This window comes from Mastacembelus armatus, chromosome 16, assembly GCF_900324485.2.
Source record: "Mastacembelus armatus chromosome 16, fMasArm1.2, whole genome shotgun sequence".
NCBI lineage: Eukaryota > Metazoa > Chordata > Actinopteri > Synbranchiformes > Mastacembelidae > Mastacembelus > Mastacembelus armatus.
The window spans coordinates 12,710,996-12,728,066 of NC_046648.1; the positions used below are offsets into that span (position 1 = coordinate 12,710,996).

At 41.3% G+C, this 17,071-nt stretch overlaps 1 protein-coding gene across 3 annotated transcripts; it reads right to left on the reverse strand.

Moving 5' to 3' along the window:
* Positions 1 to 208: 208 nt before the first annotated feature.
* Positions 209 to 16,092, reverse strand: LOC113122646 (alpha-N-acetylgalactosaminidase-like). Of its 3 annotated transcripts, none has more exons than XM_026294131.1 (9): positions 15,976 to 16,092; positions 3,543 to 3,699; positions 2,792 to 2,932; positions 2,491 to 2,702; positions 2,264 to 2,358; positions 1,848 to 1,949; positions 1,447 to 1,644; positions 1,067 to 1,207; positions 209 to 621 (listed from the first exon to the last, which is right to left on the reverse strand). In XM_026294131.1, the coding sequence occupies exons 2-9, from the start codon at positions 3,695 to 3,697 to the stop codon at positions 424 to 426; spliced, it is 1,242 nt and encodes a 413-aa protein (XP_026149916.1). In that variant the 5' UTR covers positions 3,698 to 3,699; positions 15,976 to 16,092; the 3' UTR covers positions 209 to 423. The 3 variants fall into 3 exon arrangements, with proteins under 3 accessions (XP_026149916.1, XP_026149914.1, XP_026149913.1); XM_026294128.1 differs by having other exon boundaries at positions 424 to 621; positions 1,848 to 2,009; XM_026294129.1 differs by lacking the exon at positions 15,976 to 16,092 and having other exon boundaries at positions 1,848 to 2,009; positions 3,543 to 3,697.
* Between the last annotated feature and the right edge of the window lie 979 nt (positions 16,093 to 17,071).

Consider the following 17,071-nt stretch of genomic DNA (forward strand, 5'->3'; position numbering starts at 1 on the left):
GGGCGTGCCATCTCACCTTGCACACATGTGAATAGTGTAGACAGACGAAGGCGATAAGACACAGAAGGAGAAAGGGAAATGAGACACAAAAGGAAAAAAGAGGAAATGAGGCGCCCAGCCTCCTCATGACAGGAGTTCTGCATCATTACATAGTCTGATCTGTTAACAAGGTGCTAATGATAATTGAATTCAAATTAAATTACTCAAATTAAATTGAATATTATAAAGAACATTTATTGGACAAAATAACAGTGAATTCACTGGCATGTTAAATTAGAGTCGCATCATAAAATCTTGTTTTATTTATTTTTCTCTGTTAGGAACTTTGCAAGTAATTAAAATATCTGTGCAAGATCAAGTTGACATTGCTTTCACTAAGTCTGTCAGCATTTTAAACCCTTCTATAAATTAACATTTTTTCCTTCATAGCACATTATGGTGCTCTGGTTTGGCTTTATGGAACTGTGAGGCTTCTTTGTGATGCTGGTGGATTGTCGCAGTCTTTTTCGACTGTTCTGGATAGATGTACCACATGACAACACCTGAGGGATTGACGGAGATTGTAAAATCTGTCGTGGCATTCAACCTCTTCACCATGGATCCCATAAACACATCATAAGCCTAAAAGCAAGAAAAGTTCATATTTAAGGTTAATAAAGATTAGGTAACTGCCATCATGAAACTGTATTTTTATTCATGTTTATAAATGAGTTTTCAGACCAACAACGTAAAAATCTTTTATTTGTGAAACGTATAAATAACTAACTGCTTAATGAATCTTAAAGTTTTTTTCATGTTATGGCATTAGCATAGGTAGACTATTTTGTGTATCACATTGTAAAACATGTATAAAATGAACCTTGAGTTTAGCCTCTCTGGTGCATGCTGGGAGGCTTTCCAACACACTTATCTGTTCCCGTTCCTTCCTGCTTAATTTTCATAATTTCCTCTTTGTGCAGGGTAAAGTCTTATCATAAAAGTTTCTGAGATCAAAGCCATGTATTAATAATGTTTGTTTTGGTCTAAACAGTGGTCCAACACCCAAAGATAATAATGGTGCACAAACCTCATAGTTGCCAGCTTCATAGTTGAGTTTAGCCAAAGATGTATGGTAGAGGTAAGGCATGTCTGTACGTCGGCTCAGGAACACAAGTGCACTGGCTGAGTTAGACAAGGGCCTCCAGTACACCTCAATATGACTCTTCTCCTGAACAACACACATACAGTAAGTTGCAAGGACAATGTTGAATAGTTCCTTATTACCCTAATATTAACCAGCATAATGTGATACTAAACCATAACCCAAGCTTCATCCTAAAACCAAGTCCTAACCCTTAAACAGTAACCTGTGACCCTGTTCTTTAAATACAGACCCTGATATTATTATATACCACCAAACTGCGACTTCGTTATTGTACTGTGATTATCAGTGATGACGATGATGACCTGCAGCAGGCGTCTTCCCTGGATACCCATTGGGTCCTGGTTGATAGCAATGGCTACCCTGTTTTGCAGGATGGCCCTTGCACTGTTGTCCATGTTACGCAGGTCATTAGACATGATAAGAGGTGCAGCCATCATAGCCCAGAGAGCCATTTGAGAGCGGGCCTGATCCACACTGAGACCAAAGTTGCCAATGATAAGCTGAGGAGACATATCAGACATATATGAGGCATCAAAGTCACACAGCAGTGTATTGTGGATGGAATGCCAAAAAGTGGAGAAGATTCAGTAAACACTCATCCCTATTTGGAATAAAATAACTTTGAGTTAAGTACCCCAAGTGACAACAGTTAAGAGTTTTGATTGTCTCTTTCATCATCTGTGTATCATTAACGAAGACATACCATATCAGGGTCATTCCAACGTCCAGGACCTGCAGCCGGCTGCAGCTCATCCTGGTTATTGAAGAACCAATCAACGATACCCAGCACACTGTCCCATGAGTCCTGGATGTCATAGTAATTTCTCCACAGGTGACAAATTTCCCCCAGCAGGCTGTAATTCACCTAGTACAAGCAGTAAAATAGTCTAACAATGCTAATGCTAACTTTGACATGCTAACAAGTTCACCATTACACTGTAACATGCTGATGTTTAACAGGCAAAATATTCATCATGTTCATTATTTTAGTTTATGCCATGTTGATGTCATACAGAGTTACGAGTATTGGTAGAGATGGGAAAGAGTCCCATGTCAGTTCTATCCATGCCCCAGTGACCCAACTACTGGGTTTGACAATGATGTAGTAATGACACTCACATAAGGTGGAAGTCCCCCCAGATATGCAGGCCAGCTGCAGGAGTAAGCCATCGGTCTGCCTGTGGCATTCAAAGCCTTAGACATCAGAGGGTAACCTGTGACACAAGAAACACACTAGCTATGGCTGGTCCATGATCTCTTGTGCCTTCTTGTACTATAAACATTTTAGGTTATGTTTATACCACAATAAAACACAATATATGAAACACACTAGTAGATACTCTTACCTAGCATTTGATCTACAGGATTAGAGTAACAGCCATCAAACTTCAGATAGTCAACGCCCCAGCTAGCAAAAGTCTGGGCATCAATTTCAATCTTTTCTAACGTGGTGCCAGGGAATCCCATACATGTGTGAGTGCCCATATCTGCATAGATACCCAGCTTCAGTCCATGATCATGAATATACCTCGCCAATTTGTCAATACCACTTGGGAACCTGGTGGAAGGCAGTACAAATACTTATGTTAAGTAAATCCACAGTGGAACAATAGGAAATTCAGTTGGGATTGAGGGCAGGAGACCAACCTGGAGGGTTCAGGCTGTAGTCTCCCTTGTTTGTCTCTCAGCATGGACATCCAGCAGTCATCTATAATTACATATTCATAGCCTAGTTCCTTCCAGCCATCCTCCACCAGCCGGTCAGCCATATCTCTGAATAGACCTTCACTATGGACGGGATGGAGAGAAAAAGTAGGAAGACAGTATTTATGTCAGTTATGCATTATAAAATGTACTTTTTTTGATTTGTTTTGGTAATTTTTTATGTGCTTTTCTGCACTCTTCTTCAAAATTGTATATTCTTGTATGATGCACGTTGTGGGGACAAAGATTTTTCTATGCAATAACATTATGGGGACGTGACTCCTGTTTGTGGATAAATAGAAAATTCTCAAAACTTAATCATTAAAGTTCAGACTGATGGCTTTGTTTAAGACTAGGGTTAGGTAAGGTTGGGGTAAGTAGTGGGCATGGTTAAGGTTAGGCTAAGTGTCAAGGAAATAACTGTAAATCAATGATATATATTCATTAGCATCAGTCTGTGCATCATTTTGTGTAATCCAACAGCCCTGCAGTAAATCTGTCTTCATGAATGTGGCAGTTTTCAGGGGTTTCTTTTACTTTTAGTGGAGTTGATTCAGGAGTTGATAACTTTGGAGGGTGAATTCTGTGCTGCTGCTGAACTGCACTGCATCATACAAAAATATTTCTGCTATACTATTTACTGTAGTGTTAACAGGTGTAAACTAAATCAGATAAATTTCCCAGCTAATTATACCTGATACAGTTCTCAGGGTCATCTCTACAATCAACATCACATCGAAAGCGTTCCCAGGCCATCCATCCCATAGGTGGAGTCTTCAGCAATCCATTGTCCAGGGTCACGGACAGTGAGATCAGGCCAAGGAGCTGAGTTGCTGCTAAGGCCCCCATTTCTAAAAAAAGACAAGCAAATTAAAGATTTGCTTAATCACATATATACACATATATATACACACACACATATATATATATATATATATATATATATATATATATATATATATATATATATACATATATATACACACACACACATATATATATATATATACATATACATATATATATATATATATATATATATACACACACACACACACACTATATGTGTAGAATGTTATTCTTTTCAGCCCTGCAATGGACAGGTGTACCCCTGTCTTTCACCCCAAGAGAGCTGATATAGGTTCCAGCAGATCCCTGTATATGGATGTACGGATATAGAAAATAGATGAATTGATGTTAATCTTTTCAAACTGGTTGGGAAGAGGAGGTTCATCTGCAGCTCCCATACAATGTTTTAGGGCATGTAACCTGATTACAGGATTTAATTGAGCTTTGAGCTTCTAGCTCAAGTGAGTTATAATACAGTTACCGCCAACAACTGTTCAGTTGACCAGATTTGCTAGTTTAGCTTGATTTTCCAGTTGTGTAATTCTTTCAATACATCTTATGGATGCTGCCTAATCAATCACATCAGCACTACAGTTTTATCAGTGCTCCATCAGAATTATGTGCCCCCCACAAAAAAAAAAAATGTGATTATCATATTCACAAAGGTGTTTCTTAGTGGAAAGCCAGTGAGGATTACTGGGTAATTTTCCAAATTGTGCTGGGAGCATTCATGGAATGCACATCAACACGAGGCACTCCCTAGAACTGGCAGCAATTGCTGCAGTTAAGTCAATCAATCCATTGTTTTCCAGAAAGATATTTTCACCATTCTACTAGTCGTATTGGTACTAGAGTTTGACAAGACTGGATCCATGAACTTACAAGTTTAGCTTGCTAATTTCAGCAGCTATTTTAAAGCAACACTGTGTATTATTTCAACCTTAAAATAATGTCTCTAAAATTATTGCAGTGGTAGAACAACTCTTAACCGGATTAATTCTACCGCCGCTGCAGCCTGAGCGGGTTCGCATCGGCGGCATGTAACTTTCAGATACGATTATTCAGCTATTCAGCCCCACCCATCTGCCGCCAGCGGAAGAGTCACATGTTTTACTCATAGCCTGGGTGGAGCAGCTAACTAACAGCTAACTATAAGACGAAACTATTTACCATGGAATTTTCAAAACCAACACCATGGCAGAGCCAGCGAAGAAACCAAAGAGGGTTTGTCGGATGAAGCCAAGGAAAGAAAGACAGACTGAAATTTCAAGAAATTTTGAATTCAATAAATAAGTTGTTCTATTTGGATGATTATCAGTTTTTTATAATTGTTAATTTAACAATACTAGTGGTGTTAAATGGTTCCCTAGAGAGAAAGATATAGTGTATATTGTAAATCTGGGTAATCATATAGATGGTTAATGATTTAGACACCTACACCCCCACACCCCTGAAAAAAATCTCACACTGAACTAATATCAAAACTTGCTTTCAAGAGTGTTATGTCATCTGGTAGTAATGATAAGTTCACAGTTTAACACACAGATACCTTTTGTAGCACTGGATTTAATATGATAAAAAGTTGAACAAGTAGTAGTAATAGCTATAGGGAGGCAGGACAATCTTGTCAGGACAATATGCATCAAGATGCTGTGGGTTGAGTTCAACAATAAATAGCATTACTGTATCCGGGTAAGATACATGTGATACTGAAGCTGTGTGGCAAAAGCCATACGGAAAACACGCCGCCAAAACATTTTCTTTGTTTGCATCAAGACAACAGTACATGTTGACATCTGGAATGGAATGTCCGGAATATCTATGAGGTTGGTAAGGGAGCCCAAATTGGAGGAGATGACCTGTTATAAACTAAGTATGCTGGGAATAAGTGAATGCAGATGGACACAATCAGGACAAACAAGACTTGGATCCAAAGAGTTGGTCCTTCACTCAGGACATGAGGGTGAAAAGGCATCACACACAGAGGGAGTTATACTCGGATCCATTGCACAACAAGCGTCAATTAGTTGGGAACCCATGTCTGCAAGAATTATTACAGCAATATTTTGAAGGAAGGCAGGTCAAAAAACATCAAGCTAGGTATTACCCATAAAGCTAAATATCACCAAGTGCTATGCTCCCACCAATGACAAGGATGATGCCACCAAAGAAGACAACACACTCAGAGAAACTAAAAAGAAGCACAACAAAAGAATTATTAACATACTGATGGGTGATCTGAATGCAAAGATAGGGAGTGATAACACAGGGTATGAGGATATCATGGGAAAACATGGCCTTGGAGATATGAATGAAAATGGAGAACTTCTGGTGGATTTGTGTGCTGAACGAGAACTGGTGATTGGAGGAAGTGTCTTCTCACACAAAAACAAGGCGTAGAAGGAAGCTGGAAGGAATCTGTGAACCACATAGATCACATCTTTACTGAGACTTTTACAGGACCCAGGAATGTGAGGAATGTGCCACGTGAGGAATGTGACATGTGAGGAAATTCTTGGACAACCAAAGAAACACAGCAAGGTGTGGATATCAGCCAAAAACATTCAGTGCATTAAGGCAAGAAGGGAAAAAAGGAAGCATTGAATAGAGGCAAAACCAGAAACCAAAAAGCAGATGCTTAAGTGCATGTCACTGCACAAAAAACTGTTAAAGCAATCATCAAGGCAGACAAGAAGTTTATAGAAGACCTGCCAAAGGAAGCTGAAGAGTCAGTAAAACAGTACAACCTAAAGGACCTGTAGGACATCACATAGAAATTAGCCTTTATACATAAAGCAGCAGACAGGCCAGTCTGAAGTATTTCATCCTGGGGCATATAGGATACCAAAACTTGAACCTGCTGATACAGACTTAGATGTGAGCTGCAAGGTTCCAAGCAGAGGGGACGTACGGAGCGCTTTAAAACTTCTGAAAAATGGGAAAGCACCTGGACCAGATTGTATACCTGCTGAGGCCATGAAAACAGACCCAGACACCGTAGCAGAAGTTCTCTTTGCAGTTTTTAAGAAAATTTGAAGAAAATGTTCCAGATTAATGAAAGGAAAGGTTTATTGTGAAGTTACCAAAGAAAGGTGATCTGCTGGAATGCAAGAATTAACGGGAGATAACATTAGACAAGGATGCCTGCTGTCCCCTCTTCTCTTCCTTGTAGTGATAGACTGGGTACTATGTCAGGCTATAACAACAACACATAATGGTATACAGTGGAATCAATTGGAGGACTTGGAATCAATTGGAGGACTAGATGATGATATAGCTCTGGTCTCTCACACAGACAGCAAATTCAAGACATAATAGAGATACTGGATACCAGCTCTCGTAAGGCAGGACAAAAGAAGGACCACAGAGTTTTGGGAATGGGCAGACCAAATACCAATCTTAAATGAGTTAAAGAAGAGGAGATGGAGATGGATTGGCCACACACTTAGGAAAAGATGTTTCAAACATCACAAGACAGGCACTAAGGTGGAACTCACAGGGAAAAAGGTAAAGAGGGCGACCACGCAAAAGCTGGAGGTGCAACCTTGAGGTGGACATAAGAGAAATGGGAACATCTTGGGGAGAACTATCAGACTGCCCAAAACAGCTGAAGAGCTGTCATTGATGGCCTATGCTTTGGAAAGAGCTAAAAGGCAAAGAAGCTTTGAGACTAAGTAGCTCATATTTTAGCAGTTCACACTTAACACTAAATTCTCTGTTTTTCTCAGCTTTTTCCAAAAATGCCTGTCCTACTGCTGGCCATCTGTGCACGACTTGCTTTATTTTGGTGTACTGTGGGAATGCAGACACACTCTGTGACTAGTATTGCAGTATAGTGTAATCCTATATGTTTAGACACGTGACAGGGTCACCGCTCTTCACTGTCTTTACTATGAGGGAAGGTAAAGGGAATAACAACTCCATATATGGTAATGGTCCGAATTTCTTTTGTGGAAAAGTACTGCCATGTAGGGCGGTGACCAAGTTACAAGGTATATACATTCTATAGATTTCGCCTAGAGCTCAGATCTCTCCGTGTGTCCCATGAGGGTTGATCTCCAGAGCGCTCTGTATAGTTTGAATAAAACCTATAATCAGCTGAACCACCCCAGCCGCCTCTGTATACGTCCTCATCAACGGACCTGTGTAAAACGTGAGTATTCAACAATTTGGTGGCCCGTACAGGGAATGAGGAAAATTGTATTGACTGCCTGAAGAACGCATTGCCAATATACTTGGCGCCACAGAACGGTGAGCAGAAACCTTTTCATGAATTCTGCATAATTGGCATATTGTAAAGTTATAATTGTCAATGTGTGAATTGGGATAGTTATAAATTTGGACGGTGTGGGGTGGTAGGTCGTCATTTCGTGTTGGATCGTTTGACGAAAAAATAAAATAAAACCGTGAACTTGGAACCCCCGAAATAATACGTCATGTTAGGTTGACGAAAAACGAAATAATACTTCATGTTGGATTGACAGATAAACAAAGGACGCCGTGTTAGATAGGTTGTGTAGAATTTTAGGTTTTAAATATTGTGCATTTGTGTGGATGTCGAAAAAGTTTGACTGAATCTATGTTACTGTGAATCAAAGTGTGAGGGGTGAGGACAGTAAGTGTGTGTGTGTGGAAAGCGCCAGAGATAGAGAGAAACAGGAAGTGTAGGGGCGCGGGGTTTGTGAAGACAGAGAGAGAAAGGCGGAAGTGAGAGAAGGTAAGGTAAGTAAGGCTCCGCCTATTATTTGGTTCCCTCTACTGGAGGAAGAGGGAATTGTATTACAAATGATTTGGCTCCCTCTGTTGAAACAACTAGGGATTGCAATAACAACTATCGATAGAGCTCCCTCTGGTGAGGAGGGGATAACTACAGATAAAATAAAATAAAATAAAATAAAATAAATAAATAGATAAATAAAATAAAATAGAATAAAATAAATAAACAAATAATAATAACAACAATGATAAACAAATAAATAAATATATAATAGAAGAATAAATGATAATAAATAAATATAAGAAGAATAATAAATAATAATAGTAAAATATATAAAATAAAGATAGACCACGCATTAATTTGGAAGGCAGACTCGAATACAACAATGGGAAGACACCTTGACCAACAAGTAAGTGATGAGGAATGGGGCCCGCCTGAAAAATGGGTGAAACTGGAAACTCAGGTGGCATCAACGCTAGCGGCAGGTCGGCTGAAGCAGGGGCAGAAGAATACAAAAGAAGAAATGGAAGAACAATACAGGAAGAAGTTAATGGATTTGATTAAGGAAAAAGGAAGAGACCCACAGGATCGAGCTGCCCTGATCCCATGGATATGGGAGAAGGCACATGGACACGAGAAACGGGCCAAGGAAGCAGGAATGGAAGGAGAAAAAGCTTCCATGTTTCGTAAAGGTAAGTTCAGACAGAAAAAACAGGAAGAGGAGGCAGAGGCCAGTACTTGGATTAATATAGCCCTGCTGTGGCAGAGTACCCAGCATCTACACAAGGATAAGACATGGAAGGCCAAAGAGGGAACTGACGAGAAATTGCCGCCACCTTATTTCGTAAGTAGTCGATCGGCACCCTCGGTTCCTACTCTATATCTAGTAATAGAGATCAAAAAAGGAGAACTGCAAGTGCCTGATCTGCCTCAGCCTAGTCCACAGGCCCAACCACAGAAATCAGGCTATAAAGAGTATATCGATTGGGAAACTTTGAAGTTAACTCCCTCTGGAAGTGGATGAAGTTCCCCGGATCATGCGGTAGAACCTGTTCCTTTTGCAGACAGAGCACATAGAGAGGGAGGCCCCAGGAATGTTCATATTCAAACACCTCCTGAGACAAAGGTAAGTACTGATAGGTGGACGGACCCACAGACATTAGACCAGGAAGTGTTGCTGAAGTTCACCCCACAAAGACAACCAAAGACAGGACAGATAGTCCTCTGGGCGGAAGGAACATGGCATCCAGAGATAAAGGAGGCTGATGAAGAAGAAATGAACGGCTCAGCTGGAAAGGTGACTGGAGGATCCAGGATCCTAGTGAGAACTACTGCCAAAAACTCAGATCATGGGCACCCCCCAAGGGTCCCCCACCTCCCCCCAATCGGTCCACCCAATCCATTGAGGGCAGTGAGGACGAAAAGGACCGACTGGAGGACGGGGAGGTAAACCAGCATCATTCTTTTCAAGCACCCTTGTTGGCTTCGGGAGGAAGAGTGAAGTATCAGCCGTATGGGCTCGGGGATGTGCAGGCGTTGGTGGATCAACTTCCCCCAGTGGCAGAGGGAGGAGGTTTGTGGCTTGGCAAATTGGATAAGCTGACCGCAGGGCAGAGATTGGCATTGGGAGACTTTAGGGCGGTTATTCAGAGGTGCCTGACCAGTATAGATGCACGAGACCTTGAGAGGGCAGCAGGGACTTTGCGCCGGCAGGATGAGGAGCCGTCTGTGCAATGGGCTGGTGACCTGAGCAGGGTGATTAGAGAAAAATATCCATTACCCACTTCATCCGCCGTACCCAAACTGGCATGGGACTCGAAAGAAAATCCAAGGACCTTCTTGGATCAGACTAAGGAACTGTGGGTGTGTCATACTGGGTGTCATCCTGGCAAACCAGGGCCCCAGAGGGAGTGGTATAGACAGGCGGTGTTGGAGGGAGTACCGGAGAAGGTAAAAACTGCTATGTGTGACAATCCTGATTTACAGGGGGCCGACTCTGTAGTGTGGGAGAGACATCTGGTGCACCATCTGACTCGTGTTCAGCAACAATTGCAAAAGGAAGACGAGCAGAATAAGGGCCTCCAAACTCAGCTTTTAAAAATACAGCTGTCAGAGGCCCGGCAAAGGGCTAACTCAGAAAAAAAGAAGGAGAAAAACGAGGAACCAAAGAAATTGATGTGGTAATGGGGAATGGATGCTCTGGAATTCCCGGACCTGTTTTCCATACCGCCCTGGGAGCCGAATCGCTGTCTATCGGTGAACAGAGGGGGGCTACAGGGGAGCTCCGAGGGAAATGGATGGAGAGTATGCCGGGGGCGTGGGGGCCCACCTTGAGGCACTTCAAATGTATGCTTCCTATGTGGGGACACAGAACATTGAGTAAAAGACTGTCCTCACAGAGGTTACTTCGCCCGAGGAAGAGCCCGGGGGGGGGGGGGGCGGTTCATATCGTGGACGAGGTGGCCCTCCATCCTACAACATGGCAGTGATGGACTGGGGATCTCCCGTGGCCTGGGATGATCCCTGCTAAGAATGATACACCCCATCGAGAGGCCCGGACAGCAGTAAAACCACGGCAGATCCAATGCTGCCCATGATGGTCAATTACATGAAGTTGTCGTTTTTAGTCGACACTGGGGCAACATGCTCCACTTTGAACACCACTTCAGAATCTACGCTGTCGACGCAAACTACCACAGTTATGGGCTTCTCGGGGAAGAAACAGACTCTGCCGGTGACACTGCCACTACTCACACAAGTGGGCCCCCAGTGTGTCCGCCACACCTACATCTATTCTCCGGGCACTCCTGTCAACCTCCTGGGCAGGGACTTACTGATCAAACTGGGGGCTACTATTCTCTGCTCCCTTGAAGGACTGAGTGTGACTCTACCAGATGGCACATGCTTGCCTTGTACCCGGTATTCTACCGGGGAATATGTGCAGTTCCTACTTAGACCCTCTGAGGAAGAGGGAGCAGATATTTACTGGGCTAAACTTTGTCCTGAACTACCAGACCAGGGAGGCATCTGGTCAGCATATAAAAGGTGGCGCCACTGGATCTCGCTCCTTGACCCCTACATCCCTCCCCCGGACCCTCTCCATGTTACCCTCTTCTATGACAGGCTCTAAACCGATTGGTACAAGGAAGAGTTCGATCAGGTCGTAGGAGATTCTTGGAGCATCGATACGGAAAATATTTATGTGGCACCAGAAGGTGTGGCGGCAGCGGTGAAGCTGCTCCCGGAACAACAACAGTGGTATCAAATGGAGGAGGACTCTGCACCCCATGTGTCTCTCGCACTACACCCGAGTCGTGAGGCCAAAGAATTGGGAGGTATCGTTAAGAGGGCATTGGCTCACTCAGACTGGAAGCCCACCTCAATACCGCAGGTCTCATACGCTCCCACTATACAGACTTTTATGTAGACGATTTCTTGCTGGCGGCGCCATCTGTAACTGCCTGTATACAAGCCACTAAGACAGTCTTGATGCTTCTGGCAGAGAGGGGTTTCAAGGTTAGTAAACAGAAACTTGCAGAAGACAAGTCTCCTTTCTGGGGCGTTTGATCTCTCAAAAGGGGGCAGGATTATCCCCTGCCCATAGGTCCACCATACTGCACCACCCCAAGCCCCTGCTGGTAAAGGACATGCTCTCCTTCCTTGGCCTTACAGGGTACAGCCGCTCCTACGTCCCGGATTACACTAACCTCACGAGCCCCCTCCAACGGATGGTGAAAGACCAAGGTCTGAGGAACCTCTCCGCCCACCTTGTTTGGACGACGGAGGCAGAGCAAAACTTCATCCGCCTTAAACAAGAACTGGCTACAGCAGCTGATTTGGCCATTCCGGACTATTCACTCCCATTCTTTTTGGATGTCTCTGTCACAGACGCCGTGGCCAATGGCGTCCTGCTCTAGAAAAAAGGGGGAGAGAGGAGAATTCTGATGTATACCAGAGTAATGCTGGATACATTGGAGAAAAGACATCACGCCTGTATACAACACGCAGCAGCCGTGGCAAAGATTATCCAAAAAACCGCTCACATCATGTTGGGACAGCCCAAATGTTGAAGAACCTAGAGCAATGGTGGCATCCATATCTCAAAGATATGGCCAGAGAGTTGGTCAGGGAATGTGACATCTGTACTAAGCACAACACCAGACTCATAGTGAAACCAGAGATCGGTAGGTATCCACTCGTCACCAGGCCTGGACGAGAGATTGTCATTGATTTCACAGATATGGGAACCATCGTTCGAGGGTACAGGTACGTACTGATGTGTGTGGATGTGTATTCAGGGTGGCCAGAAGCATGGCCCGCCAAGAGGGAAGACAGTAACACGGTAATTAAATGCCTGATAAATTATTATATCCCCAACCACGGCTTCCAAGAGAAAATTAGGTCAGATAATGGGACGCATTTCAAGAATCAGGATTTGCAGAAGGTGGAGGCCATGAATCAGAGCGCAGAAGGAGGCAGCCTCAAGTGATTGTTAGTTGTGTTTTTGTGTGGTAGTTTTAGTTGTTGATTTATTTAGTTTATTGTGTATGCTTAGCCATTCTTAGATAGTTTAGTTAACAATTGGGGAGTTAAAATGGAGATGATTGGATTTGGGAAGGTATTGGGGGTCCTTACGACCCTGACTGTAATGATTGTTGTTTTGTGTTTGGTCTGTATTTGAAGGCATACTGGTCACATGTGGGTGTTGCTGCATTCCCTGTATGAGATCCCTGGCACGCCGGGTAATTTCATCCACCATAGAGAGGCAGGACCCGAAGGTCCTCATGCCTTTATTGGCTACTGATCCTGATGATGTAAATAGTGGTGTTGCTATACTGAGGCTTATTGATATGTGATCCCCTAGGGGAGATCAAAAGGGGGATATCAAATTTTGACATTTACATAGTGGGGGTGGGCTCTTAGGAGAGCCCAAAAGGAGGAATTGTGGGAATGCAGACACACTCTGTGACTAGTATTGCAGTATAGTGTAATCCTATATGTTTAGACACGTGACAGGGTCACCGCTCTTCATTGTCTTTACTATGAGCGAAGGTAAAGGGAATAAGAACTCCATATATGGTAATGGTCCGAATTCCTTTTGTGGAAAAGTACTGCCATGTAGGGCGGTGACCAAGTTACAAGGTATATACATTCTATAGATTTCGCCTAGAGCTCAGATCTCTCCGTGTGTCCCATGAGGGTTGATCTCCAGAGCGCTCTGTATAGTTTGAATAAAACCTATAATCAGCTGAACCACCCCAGCCGCCTCTGTGTTCTTCCTCATCAACGGACCTGTGTAAAACGTGAGTATTCAACAGTACAAAGAGCGATACATTTTGCTATCTTGGAGTGGTGCATAAACTTTTTGTACATTATTGCATGTCAGTATATCTGTTTATTTTTCTTTTTTTACTGCTGCAGCTATAGCTGTCTGGCAGTCTATACTGTACTGTATGTTTCTGTCCTTTCTCACGGTAATTCATAGTGCATTCATAGTGAAAAACAATTCAACAGAGATATGCAGCGAGAGGGTGAGTTACCATGGTGATGGTTGTCCATCTGAAAAAGTGTGAATTACTTTTTGATGACTGTATTTAAATGTTAACAGAGAGCTCCAGTGGGGTTGGGGACTACACTAACTGACACAGTCTCTTAAAAATTACATACCTACACAGCGAAATCACCATTGTCATAAACAGTGTTAATTTTAGTGTGAATTTAAGACTAAATATTAGGAATAGGATTATGAGTAAGAAAATATGTTTACACACCATACAGTAATCTTTTGTTCCATTCAGCTTAAACTCTTGCCATAACTCTTAACTCAGCTTAAACTCTTGTTATAAGATCCTTTCCTCCTATTACGATACGTTCATGTTAAAATATGATTTTTCTCAAATTTTGACATTCTGTATTTTCTTCACATACCAACAATTTCTCATGATAACTTGATCATGGGAGGGAGCTTAAATTCTCGCACTATAATTAGTCCACAAAATAACAATGAAAGCAGCCCATGAGCAAATACCCTGCACATGTTCCGATAATGAACAGGTGAAGGAGTGGAGAGAACTCTTTAACTGCCACTTTTCATAGTTGTGGTTGTTAGCTAGTAGGATAAAGTCCTTATCTCTGCAAAGTTCACTAATTCTTTTTTGTGCTGATTTTGGTATCTTTAAATAGGAGAAAACAGCTCAATTAAAATCAGAGACAATCAAATCATCTTTATGGTTGAGCTAACAACAGAGGACATATAAAAAGGACAAAAAATAATGTTTGTGCAGAGAGCTTGACAAATGCATCTCCTATCACCCAGCCATCTTGCATGCCCCCAGACACACACAATAGTAAATGTTTCTCTACTTTGATTTCTGAGCTCTGCGTTTCTTATGGCCATGAGGATATGTCACAGCAATCCACACAATTAATGTTTTCCTTTTCAAATGTATATTTCAATTGACCATGTTTTAACATGTTGGCCATGCTATGCATCTTAAAATATGCTATTCTTATGTTTCTTTGTCCAGTAAAGAGAAGACTGGGAAAGTCTGAATGCCAAATCTGCAAGGAAGGAGGAAACCCTGAGGGAAAGGAGGAGAAACTAAATGGATCAAGCCAGTTCACACAGGGCTATGTCTATCACCTATGTCTAGGTCACAACCAGCATACGTTAATTTTAACATAGGATAATATCATAGACATAATGTTATTGGGTGTTATTGATTACTGTTAATTATGACTTCAGTATTTTAATTTACAGTATTGATATGTTCACATCTAAATTTCTTTTTACACAGTGGGCTAATTATGTTTTTTTTCTAGTATTTTACCTTTTATGTTTTGCAGTCTTATATTAAAGGCTAAAATCTCGAGTAAAACCTCTAAAATTTTGTTAAGAAATTTTAATTATTTTATGATATGAAACATGATATACAAATAGTATGAAGACATACCATATGACCATCTGATACTATTGTAAAGAAGAACAAGTGAAAGTAAAAACATTAAATGAACAATAATAACATATATACCTAAATGTTAAAGGTTATGGGATATGTATCATCACCTTGTTTTGGTGGTTAATTTTTTATATCATTTTAAAAGTCTAAAATCTTCTTTTCCTTTCAGCTGCTCCCTTCAGGGGTTGCTACAGCAAATCATCTCCCTCCATTTAACCCTATCCTCTGTATCCTCCTCACCCACACCGACTAGCCTCATGTCCTCCTTCATGTATTGCGTTATTTTGGGGTTAGCTTGTTTTGTAGTTTCTCTAAACCTTTAGCTGAGGTGAAACAAGACATACTCTCACCCCAAGAGAGAATATCAAATATGCCCCACCACTATTTAACGGATGCTTTGTTTCCTTATGTGGGCAGAGATAATCTGAAGCAAAGACAACACCAGCACCTGAGATCCTGTCCACCTACCTAAATACACACTACTACTACTACTACTGCTACTACTACTACTAATACTGCTACTACTACTACTACTGAAGGATTTCTTTCCTAATATTAGTAAGAAAAAAAAGCCGCGAGGAGATGAAAAGGTGATCTCCTACCTGTTCAGCTGAAACTTTGGCAGCACACAGCTGAGCTAAACAAACAATATCACATAAACACCCTATTCTTCCGGGACCTTCCCCGAGTCACACCAACCTTCTTTTCTTCCTGGTAAGATGAGTGTCATGTGACAGTCACATGATGAAACAGGAACTACGTTGCAGAGAAAACCAAATAGTTCAAAGCTGTCTTTGTTGTCAGTATGATGCAGGTGTTTCTTTGCTGCTTTAATTGCAGTAGGGTTTTATTTAATAAATTAATAATTAATATTTTGGTGTGTAGAGTGACCACTTGTACATGAAATGCATATGCAGTTGTTTTAAAAATTAGTAGATTTATTTAGTCATGTATTAAAACATAAACTCAAGTTTAAAAAAAGTTATTTTGGAAGAATTAGATACATTAACATAAATATGAATGAAAAATTGATTTACCTATTTCTACCTATTTGAAGACTTACAAAAGGTTACCTAAGCTTTTTATTGAAACTTAAAAATTTCATCCTGACAATATAATCACATAAAATCGGAATACACTTTAACACAGTCCAATGGAAATTATCTCTGCTGTCAGTACTAGCTTACATATGCAGTTCAAAATTTTAAATAAGTTTGCTGAAAACTTGTCATTCAATGCATCAAAGAAATGCAGAACATTTCTGTATATAACTCACTGCCCTGGAAAGTGACTTCAGCTTTAACTTTCTCACTGTAGGACTTCATATCCTATATGCTCACAGACAACTATGCTCAAAACAGGACTTCAGAGATTTTTTTTAGTATTTAGAATTTTAACATTATAAGAGACATTTTTTAAATATATTTATTTTTGGAGTGTATACATATGGTTCTGTATAAGAATCCAACACATTTATTTTCACAGAAACATGAGAAACAGAGTTCGATGATATAGACTACAAAGTAAAGCATTCCTAATCCAGGCAACTAAACCAAAGGGAAAAAGATGAGTCCAGATCAGTATATAATTTCTAAAGTGAGAATAGGAATGGGGAGATATGGCAAAAACACTGTGGCTGCAGTACTATGGGAGATGATCTGGCTGAAGACTAGGGGAAGCATACCAGTACTGTATACT

Excerpts from the sequence above, each read along its gene's own strand:
- LOC113122646 (XM_026294129.1), bottom strand. The coding sequence starts at position 3,697 with ATGGGGGCCTTAGCAGCAACTCAGCTCCTTGGCCTGATCTCACTGTCC. Across the intron at positions 1,208-1,446 it reads AGGGAAGACGCCTGCTGCAG|GAGAAGAGTCATATTGAGGT; the intron begins GTCATCATCGTC and ends TGTGTTGTTCAG. Across the intron at positions 622-1,066 it reads ATGAAGCTGGCAACTATGAG|GCTTATGATGTGTTTATGGG; the intron begins GTTTGTGCACCA and ends TCTTGCTTTTAG.